Raw genomic sequence first — 14283 nt, 5'->3', positions numbered from 1 at the left:
TTGTTACCAAGAGAAGTACCATAATAAATATATACTTGATATCAATATAGATCCATATATAAAATATTACATCCTCATGTTATAATTAATGTTCGCAAACCCATTGAAAATTATCACAAAATTAACCATCCTAAGAATTCAAGTCTTAAATCAGTTATTACAAATAAGGTGAGATGAAGTGGAAGAACTTACATATATTAGATAGATATAGATTATTAATGGTTAAAGAACCCACCCATGGATAGTGGTACTACTCTCTCCAACCATGTTCCTCTGAACTGATGGTCCTTCCTCTTGCATAAACTGGTTGTACCTACAAAACCAAAAACATTCAAATCTTGTGCATCACATGGTTGTACAATACAATAGGCATGCAATATGTATAGCTAGGTACTCACTCACCCTATTTGTAAGATGGGTTCTGGTTGACAATCCATGGGATTAGAGTGAGAAGTGTGCATTGGGAATGTGGTGTTGTTTCCAGAGTTCCATGGGCATGAAAGCTGTGCCCTATACCCCTGTCCTTCTGTCTCAAACTGAAACATTATAGACTTTTTTTTTATATACTAGGTACAATGGTAACGGCCAAAACGGATACTTGGCTCGGGTTAAATTGATATGTAAAATATTTTTCTCTTTAGATATTTTTCTTTTATGCGTGTGTTGAATGTGCATACCTTTGATAACTCGTGAGACACTGAGACCTTGATCTTTAGATGCTTGTTTATGTCTCCTAGTTCTCGTTCCTATCATTTATTTAACTACGTTACACCTTAACAAATAAACCAAAATCTAACATGTCTAAAAGTGATTCATCCGTCTGTTACCTTGCGACGAAGCTCTTCCATCTGTTCTACCAAGATTTGTGTCTGCATAACATCGCAGAGTACATAGCATTGTAAATCAACAAGAATATGATACTAATTGCTTGTAAATGAATTACATTTAAACTACCTAATTAATTAATTAATTACCTTCCTCTGCCTAGCTTGAGTAAGAGCCCCTTCGAGTTGTTTTTCAAGATTATGTAGCTCTTTGATGCTAAGCGGTCCAAGATCTTCACCGAGTAAATGTCTTCAACATAAGAATTAACATAAAACCCCGCATTAAAGATGTGTAGTGTGCCATTAAAAAGATTTGGAATATATAAATATGTGCACCTTTGTGTGCGCTGGAGCGATTCGAACTTGGCTTTTAACTTGGAAACCTCTTGATACCAACTCTACAAATATATACACACAAAAAAAGATACATTAAATCAGGATGATAACTAATTTTTTTTTAAATTGATCGAAACATGTATTAGTTTTATATGAGATCTGACCTGTGTTTCACGTTCATTGTTGTTGTCTTGAGGGTTAAAGCAACAACGCTGATAGCGTTCAAGGGTTTTCATGACACTGTAGATTATATATAGATATGAACAGTTGAGTGAGTACTAATATTTAATATGTTACACATATTTTTGGAACCTAACTTTTTATTCCTATTTCGAATCTGGTCGTCCATCAAATAAATTTTATTCCTATGTTCAATTTCTATACATAATAGTCATATAAAAAGAAAACCTACAGGAATAAATACATATATGTTGTTTCAAGAATAAATGTGCACTAAATTATGAAAATACAAATACTAAGAAAACTCAAGAGTTACAACATTAAACCATCTGGTTTTGCACTCAAGAAAATTTAATAATAACATAAATGAGTGTTGTCATATCTAAGATAATATTAAACATTTGCTTGTTTAAGCTAATTAATGTTTTATGCCTCTAACGTTTCGAAAAAAAAAGGTTTTATGCCTCTATCTAATCATCTTAACTTCACTTTATATTAATCATAAACCAATTATAAAATTATCATGTTCCATTTTTATGTGATTATACATTCTTTTTCATGATTTTATTAATTTTTTTTTCACGATATCAAGATTGTACCATTTTCATTTATTAGTTATATTTCTAATTTCGTTCTTAAAAAGTACTAAACTCGACTATGTTTCTCTAATTGGTTCATATTTCATGGCATAACTAACTAAATTTATTTATTTATTTATTCATTGTAAAAATGTAAAATAATGAACAGATAGAAAGTGTTTAATGTGACAACACAAACTATGGTTTGATATTTAGTTATTGACAAGAAAAATAAATGCAGTAAAAAAATTTTATCAGAGAAAAATGATTGGTGCTTTTTAGCTACAATAAAAATACAAATTAAAAACTAAAAAAGTAAAAAGCATAAAATCATTAAAAAGGAAGGCAAAAGGCAGGAAAAAAAAAATCCCTGTTAAATAGGTGTAATGGTATCATGTGACATTATTTCTTGGTATATATGGTTGTACTTAAAATAACGTAATAATCGCAACGTTACAAACAAGACTGGTAGCATCTTTAGATATGGTTTTATGATTATATTTATGTGAAGTCGAAAAGTAGAAGTGACAAAAGATGTAAAACTTTGATCAAAAGAACAAGTGTTGTGTATATCCTCTGGACAATAACCTGAAAATAAAATATTCGTACTATGAAGATTTGAGTATCCAAACTTTCTATATTCTACCAAAAAGTAAAATAAATTAATATCAAGAATCCTTACTAGTTTACCTTTGATAAACATCAAGATCATAAGTAGAAAGGGAATTATTCTTTCTTTTTAACCAAAAATGAAATATCATTATATATGCTTCAAGTTCGTTTCTCTTTTCTTTTTCTTTTTTTTTTCTTTTTTTAAGATTTTTAATGTAACGTTCAGTCTTCATTACACATGTCAGTCAGCATTTATTCACATAGGCATATAAATATAAATATGAACAATATAAACATGGGTTTATGATAAATAAATTTTCTAAACATAAAATCATGGTTGTAAAAATCAAAGCAAATCTGCAATTAGTCAGGGACTACTCGCGAATCGGCCATCTATCGATTAACTTTTTGCTAATCGGGACTTTAATCGCTCATTGGTCAAAGCTGGTCAAATGGGAAATATGAATTATAAAATTATAGAAAAAAAACTCAACAAATTGAAACACTAGACATGAATAAAATCTTTGGAACTAGTTCTTTTCTTGAATATGAAACTAACAAAAAGATAAAGTGGATAATAAACTTTGTGAACACAATATATTGTCCATTGGACAAACACCAGAAATAAAAAAGATAGTACCAAAAACTTATAAATTTAATTCTTGAATTCATCCAAAACAATAATGAAAAATCAGTATAAAAGAAAGACGCTTCTGGAAAAGCTTTAATAACACAGTCATGAGTTAAATCTTTATTCCCACTAGAACACAATAATATTCCAAAAAGTAAAAAAAATAAAATAAAATTACAGTTAGGGTTTTTATTCTTTTATATGTATAAAAATAATTATAATAAAATAAGGGCTTTATGTTCTAGATATGAAAAAAGTTGAAAATTCCTAAATTTTATGCATAAAATTATGATTTTTTTAGATTTCAACAAGGAAAGTATTTTAAGTTTCTTTTCATTTTCTCTGCTCATGTTTGTGTCACCTAAGGAAAAATTTATGTATTGTTTCCATGAAGAAATTAACCAATAGATCCGATGATTCAACAGATGAGACAAATTTGCAATCGAATAAACACAAGATTCAAAAAAAATCTGAAAAAGTACTAATCATTTTACCTTTTTTATGAATATTAAATATTTAAAACCCTAGATCTGTTCCTTGGTCAGTCTAATGGCGAATCGTACCTCTAAAACGTGTCAATCTCTCATTCGTTTGAATGAGATCAACACTCAGAAGCACAAACCAACGAACATATGTATTTGTATTTGTATAGGTATATGTATATTTATATGTATGTGTGTATGTATAATGTTACCCGACGCTGCCGAACTCGTAGAGTTTGTCGCGGCTAGAGAAGATGATGAGGCCGACTTCGGCATCACATAAGACAGAGAGCTCGTAAGCTTTTTTGAGGAGACCGTTTCGTCGTTTGGAGAACGTAACCTGACGGTTAATCTTGTTCTCTATTCGCTTGAGCTCAACTCTTCCTCTACCCATGAGAACAATGATCTCTTGTTTCTCTCTCTAGATTCTCTCTCTAGAGTTGTGTACAAGTTATAGGAGATGATTATTATTAGTTTGTATAAAAGGGAAGGAAAATGGAGCAGAATGACGTACAAACGGAGTGTCAAAGTTGTTGGAGGTTGTTCTTTTGTTTACAATTTAAAAGTTTTTAGTTAATTATATATGTGGTGTATTTGTACAACATATTTAATAACTTGTCTACAAGTGAAAAAAGAAAATACTTAAATTGATAGTGCACAAAGTTTTAGAACTGATATGTGCTTTGTAGCTAACAAAAATGTTATTTATGTTGAGATATCACTACTTAAAAATGTATAATTGTTACGCCCAATATTCATTCATATGAATTCAATTTCATAAATGAGCGTGTTGTTTAAATTCAAAAAAAAAAAAAAAAAAAATTCATAAGTAGAAAAATGAGAGAATGTTCAAAAATGTGTATCATTTGAGTTAACCGCTTAGTTACTTAAAGAAAACACACCTTCACTATTGAATAAAAGCTATGACGGATTGTAACACTCCGGCTTAAGCGGAAACGTCCAAGTATGACATACAGATTGTTCAAATACACGTGACACTATTGTGTGACCATAATATCATTAATTCGTTTAAAACACATGTATACAAGTTCGAAAGTAAACAAATACAACCAAATCAAACATAGACATTTATAACAATTTATTGATTATTTTAGCTAACTTAAAACTAGCGTCTTCCTTTAGCGTCATCCTCTAATCATGACACCTGTAGCATGCACATAAAATAAAAGTCAACTACAAGTAGTTGGTGAGAATCATCACAGTTTGTTATAATACATAAAAAGCATACATTTCTATGAACCGTGCAATCAACGCAAGTAAAGTCTTTTCCAATTGGTAACAACCAACGTACTCGGGATATCACACAATGCACGCAAAGTCCTTTCAAGTTGAGGCCGATCAATGTACTCGGATAGCACAACGCACATAAGGTCCTTTCCAATTGAGGACAACCAACATACTCGGATAGCACAACGCACATAAGCAAGTAAACACACAAGTCCATAATGCGAATTGTAGTTTGAATAAGTAATAACAGAAATCTTTTAAATAGGATATGCATACTACCCCCAAAATATAAAAACGTCTAAAATGAGGGTGTGAGAAACTCATATCGAAATTGAAAATCAACTTGAAATAAAAGCCGAAAATGAAACCGAAGCAACCGAAAATGCGTTAAAGAATCCGAAACGATTGAAGTTCTCAAACTATAATTAAAACAAAAACAAAATATAAATATTGGGATTGAAATGGTGATATATATTTGGTTAACGGGATATTGCATTAGTTAATATTTTTATTAGCATTTTATGGCATTTTATATTCTGATTCTGTCGGAATATCCAATAGGCATTCGGGTTATTAGATCTGTGTGTTCTTGTCAACCTACTTAAGGTTTGCACCAGATTTACGGTCCTGACATGTGGCATTAGAGCTGTGGAAGCTCACTGAAGGCCACAAGACTGCAGGTTTGTGAAAAAGGTTGAAGCTTTACAAAGTTTTTGTCTGTGAAAGCTCAGATATGAGAAGATGGATGACCAAGAGGTATCAACAAACAAGATTCCAAGGCTAATCAGACAAGAAAACTTTATCAAATGGAAGGTCTTGTTTGAAGCTGCTGTAAACTATAATGACCTTGAGCTGTGGAACTCAATCAATGATGGACAGTACATTCCCTCTCTTGCTCCAAATAATAATGCCACCATTGAGAGCAAGATGAAGAAGTGGGATGACAAGACACTGTCTATGTTGAAGTTAGGTCTCTCTTGGGAGATACTAACGAGTGTCAATCATTACAAAACCACAAAGGAAATGTATGATGCAGTCATAGATATGTTTGAAGGTAACACAGAGCTCAGATACATCAAGAAGGACAGACTGAAGCAATAGTTGGACCGTTTCAAGTTCAAGGAAGGAGAACGACTAAAGTCAGTGTTGCAAAGGTTTATGACTATTGTGAACGAAATCAGAACAATAGACTTATAGATTTTTGATTTTGAGCTGAATAAGAAACTGCTATCCTCTTTGTCTGGAGAATGGTACACTGCCAGCAAGTTTATTAAAGAAAGGCTATTTTTCCAAATTTCAAATTGAATGATGTCTTGGCATTCCTAAAGGCTGTTGAGCATGAGATGATCAAAAATCACATGATAAGAGAGGAGAAGCCCAGCTTCCCAGTGACAAATGCTTTAGTGGCGCCTATGGGAAATCTCACTCTTAGGTCTCAGCAGCAGCCAATATTGGAAGAACCTGCTGAATCAGGATTAATGTGTGGAGGAAGCCAAGCAAGATTTAATGTCCAATTGATTGAAGATGATGCTGCTTCTACAGCAAGTGGACACCCTCCTTACACACAAAACAACTCAAGTCACGGAATAGATTATCAAACACTATTCTCCATGTTTACTGATTCTTACCATGCCTTTGTTGCAAAGAATCTGATTAACACTAGCATAGTGCAAGAAGATCTTGAACAGATAGATGTAGATGATCTTGAGGACATGGACATAAAATGGCAGGCTGCAATGTTGGCAGTCAAAAGCAAAAGGCTATACGACAGGACTGGGAGATCATCTTTCTCAGGACCCAATGACCGAATCGGATTTGACAAATCCAAAGCCATTTGTTATAACTGCCAGCAGCCAGGGCATTTTTCAAGGGAATGCAATCAACCAAATCACTTTGGTAATAAAGTGAATCAAAACCAATTCTATCAAAATCAACATCAAAATTACCAAGGTGGACAACAGAGAAATCAAATGGTAAATCACAATCCCTATCAGAACAACAACAGACCCTAGCAACAGCAAATTCATCCTCAATGGAGAACAAATCAGACTCCAATTCAGGGAAATCAGAACAGAGGAAATGTCAATGCTGTTAGTTAGGTTAGAGACCAAGGAAATGTTGCAGTAACCATGGTGCCACAAGATGGGGAGTTTGCTGCATAGATGCAAAAAGCCAATGTTGCATTCATGGCTAAAGTGCATGAAAAAGGAGAGTCTTCAGCATCACAGGTACAATCTGAACCTTCTATTTATGATCTTCTTTCTAATATTGATGAACTCAACAAGGAGATTGAAATGTGGAAATCTGAGTGTGGAAGGAAAGAGGCTTTTTTGAATGTTTATGAGGCAAGTGAAGCCACATATGAAAATCAGATTAAAAGTCCGGAGGAAGATTGTATGCAAGCCTACATGACTCAATCAAGAATGACTGTTGAGATTGAAGGTCTGAAGAAGATGTACACAGAAGAGAAGCTCAAGAACTCTGAATTGCTGATTCAAATAGAGTTTCTGAAGAACCTAGTAGCCACTGGAAATATAGTGGGATTTGTGGATAAAATAACTCCTGAAGAGAAATACAAAAAGTTACCACCGCCTTTTTGTGACAAATATCCTCTCAAAGTAGACAAAGAAAGTATAAATGAATATCTAAAGCAATTAAAGAGTGTATTTGAAGACAAACAAGAGTTTGTGAGGAAATATGAAGATGTAACTGTAAACAAAGAAGGTGAGTTTGTCATGAAAGAAACTATGAAGATAGATGAGAAGGAAATAAAGAACACTGAAGTGAAGAAGAAATGAAGTGAATACTCAAGTGAGGAAAGCACCTGTAGTTGCAGAAGTGACAGATCTTCAGTTGACAAGAAGATAAACAAGAAGGGTTCCAAGAAGAAGAACAGTGAACAGATGCCAAAGCTACAAAAAACAACCCCTAAACTTAAGAAGCATTATGAAAAGATGAGGAGGGAACACAAGGTGTTTGATATATGTGAAAGGCCTCAACCAAAGAACACGTATAATAAGTCAGAAAATTACACATATGATCAACATCCTCCTATTTATCCTGTGTTCTCCAACCATGAGCTATTTAACATTGGGGATGTTGAGTATGCACCAATGAGAAGGCATGTGGCTAATAAATAGGCAAGTTCATCAAGTTCTTCTCCATCCAAGCTGAAGAAGATCACTTTTGTCAAAGAAAAGTATCCTCAAATACCTGATGTAAGAAAGCCTATCAGAATGAACTTCACTAATTCTCTATACCCAAAAACCTCTCTAGGCTTTGACTTTCCAAAGCCAAGTGACAAGATCAAGGACAAGCAACTGCTTGAAGATATGGGGAGTTTTACATGAGTGTGGTGCAAGAAGTGTGATGCCTATAGACATCACACTGATTCATGTTGGGTTGTTGAAGAGACATTCGAAGTTCCTGATATTGTCAGTGGATTTGATATGAAAGGATACAAAGAAATGTATGAGAAATATTTGAATGGGGAAAGGAGTTCTTTTGATAGTGAGAATCATAGGTTGACCCTGGAAAAGAGGCTCAAGTCAGTTTTGAAAATTAATGAAAAATCAAAGGACCTGACAAGCCAGTCAAGGAAAGAAGGTCAAATGAAAAGGGAATATCAAAGATGAGACCTGGAGTCCTTAATGGAGATGAAAAATTTCTCCTAAACAAGGTTATGAGCCAAGAGGATTTTAATGGAGAACCAAGCAAGAGCTAAACAACTAGAAAGACTCGGTGCTTGACAAGATTAAAGAAAGTATCAAGTCACCAGTTGAACATGAGTCTGATTCTGATGAATCATGTGAAACAGTTTATGAAGATCCAGTTCCAACTTCTGTTGAAGTTCAAAATGACCCTGACTTACAAACTGATCCAGTTTGTAGCTCAGACTTAACTGATCTTTCTGTTTATGTATGCAGGAACAGTCCCTGGATGGAAATGATATATGGTACATGGACAGTGGATGTTCCTGGCATATGAGTTGTGATAGGGAAGCTCTTGTGAATTATGAAAGAAAGTTTGAAGGACCTATTGCATTTGGGAGTGATGATAATGGAGGAAAGATTGTTGGTAGAGGCACTCTAACATATGGCAAAGTATCCTTTGAGAATGTGCTGCATGTTGAAGGATTACAATATAACTTACTCAGCATTTCTCAAGTGTGTGATAAAGGATACAAGGTTGCCTTCAATGATGAACATTGCCTAATCCTCAAGCCTGAATTTGTCAATCCCCCAGAAATGACTATGATGATGGCTCTAAGGAATGGGAACCTCTCTGAGCTCAGAATGAAAAGTGCAATCTCTAGAGGTGGTTCATGTTTTGTCTCTAAAGCTACTGAAAATGAGACCAGACTATGGCACATAAAGATGTGTCATGTTAATCTCAAAAACATGAACAAATTGGTAAAAGGTGAGCATGTTGTGTGACTTCCAACCAGACAATTCAAATTGGAGGAAAAAGGCTCCTCTTGCCTCAAAGGAAAGCAACATAAGACATCCCATAAGAGCAAAATGATAAATTCAATTGATTAAGTGCTGGAACTACTTCACATGGATCTGTTTGGTCCTGTAAGTGTCCCAAGCATTGGAAAGAAGAGATTCTGCCTAGTTATAACAGATGATTTCTCAAGGTTTACATGGGTCTTCTTCATGGGGAAGCAAGGATGAGACTCCAGAGCTGATCAAGACTTATGTATCGAAATTGGAGAATCAACTTGAGAAAAGGGTGAAAGTGATTAGAAGTGACAATGGAACAGAATTCAAGAATGGAACTATTGAAGAATTCTGCACTTCTAAAGGGATCTTTCAACAATATAGTGCTCCAAGAACCCCTGAGCAAAATGGTGTTGCAGAAAGAAGAAATAGAACACTGATTGAAGCTGCAAGGACCATGATAGCTGATGCAAACTTACCAGTGACTTTCTGGGCAGAAGCTATCAACACTGCATGCTATGTGCAAAACAGGGTTCTTTTGAACAAAGCTCACAACAAGACTCCATATGAGATTATCTTCAAAAGAAAACCTTATGTGAAGTTCTTGAAACCTTTTGGTTGTAAATGTTCATTGCTGAACACAAGTTTCAGTCCAAGTCACTGGAATGTTTCTTTGTTGGATATTTAACTCAATCAAAGACCTATAGAGTGTATGTTAACGAGCACATGGTGGTCATTGAGTTATTTGACATAGTCTTCAATGAAAATCACTTTAACAATGTAGATGGACCCAAATGGTTGTTTGACTTGAAAAAGATGATTAAATCATTCAAGATCTACAATGAAGACATGGATGATAGCATGTTCAGAACAAGCATTGAAATGAAAGGAAAGCAAAAGCAGATTGATCTGGACAAGCTGTGGTCATCAGTTGCAACTGAAGAAAAAGGATTCACCTTTGAAAGAAGCATCCAAGGACCAAATGAACTGGAGATCAATGATCAAGAAGCTGTAGTTGAAGTATCCAATGAAGGCCCAAGTGAAGTGGAGAGTGAACCATTGCAGAGTCAACAGCAGACTCAACCTGAAGAAACAAACATATCTGAAGACATATTTCAGTCTTTGTTTGATTCTCTTCAGATTAGAACCAATGACGCATCCTCATCTGCAGATACTCTAAACCAAAGGACTGCTGAATCTAAAGAAATGCCTCAGAATGAAACTGCTGATTAGGATATGACAAATCTTGAACCAGTAGTAACAGCACATCAGATTGTTCAAACTACGTCCACTGAAAGATATAATCCTGCAGAGAACATTATTGGTGACTTGCATGAAAGAGTGACAAGAAGTTCATCTGAAAGGGCAAACATATGTCTTTATGCCTGTTTTCAATCCCAAGTTGAACCAAAGAACATCAATCAAGCCTTAAAAGACAACAGCTGGGTGAAAGCCATGCAGGAAGAGTTAGCTCAGTTCAGAAACTTACATGTTTGGGATTTAGTTGACAAACCCAGAGGAAAATATGCAATTGGCACCAAGTGGGTTTTCAGAAACAAAAAGGATGAAAGAGGGTTGGTTATCAAGAACAAAGCAAGGTTGGTGTCTCTAGGGTGTTTACAAGAAGAGGGAGTAGACTTTGAAGAAGTCTTTGCCCCTGTTGCAATACTAGAAGCCGTTAGAATCTCCCTAGCATATGCAGCATCCATGAACATTAAAGCCTATCAATTGGATGTCAAGTCTGTATTCTTGAATGGGAAGACTGATGAAGAAGTTTATGCGACTCAACCACTTGGATTTGAAGATCCAATCCATCCAAACAAGGTGTACAAGCTAAGTAAAGCTCTATATGGATTACATCAAGCTCCTAAAGCTTGGTATGATGAGTTGTCAAACCACCTTTTGGATAATGGCTTCTGTAGTGGAGCTATTGACAAGACTCTATTTTATAAGAAATGGAAGAAAGATCTATTACTTGTACAAGTGTATGTTGATGACATCATATTTGGTTCAATAAATGAACAGATGTGTAAAGACTTTGAACAAGTGATTAAGTCAAAATACAAAATGAGTTCCATGGGAGAAATGAACTTCTTCCTTAGACTTCAAGTACAGCAGAAAGCAGATGGCATCTTCATAAATTAGTCAAAGTATGTTCAAGAAATACTAAGCAAATTCAAGTGCCAGGATTACAAGACAGTGTCCACACCCATGGACACACATGAGAAGATGGTACCTGATGAAAAGGGGGAGCTAGTGGATCAGCATGAGTATCGAGCCAAGATTGGATCATTGATGTACTTGAAAGCATCTAGGCCAGATATTATGTTTGCTGTATGTGTATGTGCAAGATTTCAAGATAAACCCAAGGTCTCCCACATGTTAGCAGTGAAGAGGATCTTAAAGGAAAACCAGACTTAGGAATTTGGTACCCAAAGAACCACTCTTTCGATTTGATGGCATATACAGATAGTGACTATGACGGTTGCAACATGAGTAGGAAGTCAACTTCAGGAGGATGCCAGTTTCTTGGAAGCAGGCTAATGTCTTGGAAATGTAAGAAGCAGACTACAGTGTCTATCTCTACTGCTGAAGCTGAATACATTGCTGCATATGCATGCCGTGCATAGGTTTTATGGATCCAAAATCAACTGCTGAATTATGGTATGAATTTCTTACTCCTATTTTAATTGACAATGCTGCTGCTATGTTTATTGTCAAAAATCCTGTTCATCACTCTACGACTAAGCACATTGAAATTAGGCATCAATTTATTAGGGACTATAGTGAAAAACGCTTAATAGAAATGAAAAGGGTAGATACATCTGATAACTTGGCTGACCTATTCACCAAACCTTTAGATAAAACCAGGTTTCATTTTCTGTTAAAATGTCTAGGTATGATAAATGTTGATGAAATATGATTGATGATGCGTGCTTAAGTGAGATGCTTACTGACCATATATTTGTTGCTCACTGTGATAAATTGCATGATTTGTTGATGTATGCTTGACTGACCATGTTGATTGAACGAATCATGTTTGATGAATTGCTTGTGTGAAATATATTATATCTTTGATATTCATATCTCTTGTACTTAATTATAGGCATACTTGATAAAATTTGTGATTTAAGTATTTTGAGCATGGATCTGTGCTTGATATTGTGTTTGTTGCTCCTCAAGCACTAACAGTCATACTTGAAAACTTTCAAAGTATTTCGAGCACAGGTGACATGTTTCTGTTGTTCGAGCATGGACATATGTCTTGAAAGCATTTCCTTGTATTTTGAGCATATATTTGTTGCTTGAGCACAATCATTGAGTCTTGAACCTTCATGAAGGATTTCGAGCACATTCATTGAGTCCTGAACTTTCGTGATAAGTATTTTGAGCACATGCCTTGAAATGTTATATTCTAAGTTTGCTTGATAGGATCTTTGTGTTCTCGAGTAAAAGATCATTCAAGACTGAATGAATTTGCTAATTGTGTGAATCTTAAGTGAAGTTTGTAAGTCATATGTGCTTAACTGACTAACTGTTTTTCAAAATCAGATGCAAAATGAATTCCACAAAGAAAATGATTTTTTGAAACAAGTAATATGATTTTTGACTTAACAGTTTTTGGTGAAAACATAAGAGAAATGATAATACTATTCAGTTACAAGCTTTGAAGAAGCTTAAAATGTTTTTAAATGGAGATTGAATCCAACCTTTAGGAAATAATATACATTGTTTAATTTCCTAACACATGGATTATAGGTTTAAAAGATTTCTCATGAGTGTAGTGACGTAAGTGATACAAATATAATGATCATGCTAAGTCTGACGTGGTGACACATTTGAAGACCAAGGTATGTTTCCTTGTATATCTCTCCGAATAACAGACAGAAAGGCAATTATCCAATCATACACGAGCCTGTTGATGTTTTGGTCTCACAAAAACAAATTTACAAAGTATCTGAGCAGCTATAAAAATATTGTTACATAAAAGCTTAACAAAAGAAAAGGAAGAAAAAGAAAAGTATTGAAAAAGAAAAATGATTCAAAAATATATTATATAAAGAATAAGTGATAAAATATCATGATTTAAAGGGGGTACCAAGAGAACTGCAAGGGTGGGGCATACAAATAAGTCCTAAACACCTGAAGTAAGGCATGTAAGTCCGGATGGCATGTAAGTCCAACGTTCAACCTTAAAGTCTGATATTTATATGTATGGATATATATTCAAATAAACTGCTCATAGAAATAAAAACAATTTTGACCAAGGCATCAGGGGGTTGAAGTCAAATTGGTGTGACTTGGAGAAAGCTAAATAAGCCTTGAGAAGAGATTAGGGACAACCTGAGGTCCAAAATGTTGACCATTCTTCACTTATGCCTTAATTGAACTTTAAGTATATCAAAAAATGTTATGATAATCATGCTAAGTGCTACTACCTAATGTCAACCTGACTTAAATCATAATAAGGCTGACTATGAAATGGTGTGAAAGATCTTGAACAATCTGATCTCATGTCGAGATCTCTCTAAAATGGTTTGAAAAGAATTTTGATTGAATTTTGATCTCTTATTCACCTTAAACTTGTGCTTAGGTTACAACTATGATTTAAAATGATTTCTCTTCTTGATTTAAGCAAGGTTTGAGTGTGGTATCTGTCTAGCCTGCTGGACAGCGATGGTTTGTCTTTGAAATGAAATTTGATCTGATCTAAGTGTTTTCGAGTATGTTCTAGGGGTTAGAATATGCTTCGAGCATAGATATCTCATTTGTTGCTCTTCGAGCACAATGATATGCTTTGAAGACTTTTACAAGTGTTTCGAGCACATATATCTCATTTGTTACTCCTTGAGCACAATCACAGATATCTCATTTTTTGCTCTTTAAGCACAATGATATACGTTGAAAACTTATAGTGTTTTGAGCATAGATATCTCATTTGATTGTTGA

General features: G+C 34.5%; 1 protein-coding gene across 1 annotated transcript; it reads right to left on the bottom strand.

The window, feature by feature from the left end:
- Window positions 1-216: 216 nt before the first annotated feature.
- Window positions 217-4082, bottom strand: LOC143588749 (agamous-like MADS-box protein MADS3). Its single transcript, XM_077069674.1, has 8 exons — window positions 3856-4082; window positions 1325-1400; window positions 1161-1222; window positions 975-1074; window positions 828-869; window positions 678-746; window positions 403-536; window positions 217-313 (listed from the first exon to the last, which is right to left on the bottom strand). Exons 1-8 carry the CDS (start codon window positions 4035-4037, stop codon window positions 223-225), a joined length of 756 nt encoding a protein of 251 aa, XP_076925789.1. The 5' UTR covers window positions 4038-4082; the 3' UTR covers window positions 217-222.
- Between the last annotated feature and the right edge of the window lie 10201 nt (window positions 4083-14283).

This window comes from Bidens hawaiensis, unplaced genomic scaffold, assembly GCF_021521415.1.
Source record: "Bidens hawaiensis isolate Kalapana, Puna unplaced genomic scaffold, B.hawaiensis_p1.1 tig00036750_1, whole genome shotgun sequence".
NCBI classification, from domain to species: domain Eukaryota; kingdom Viridiplantae; phylum Streptophyta; class Magnoliopsida; order Asterales; family Asteraceae; genus Bidens; species Bidens hawaiensis.
Note: the sequence above shows the minus strand (reverse complement) of the source record. Positions and strands in the feature narration are given on the sequence as shown.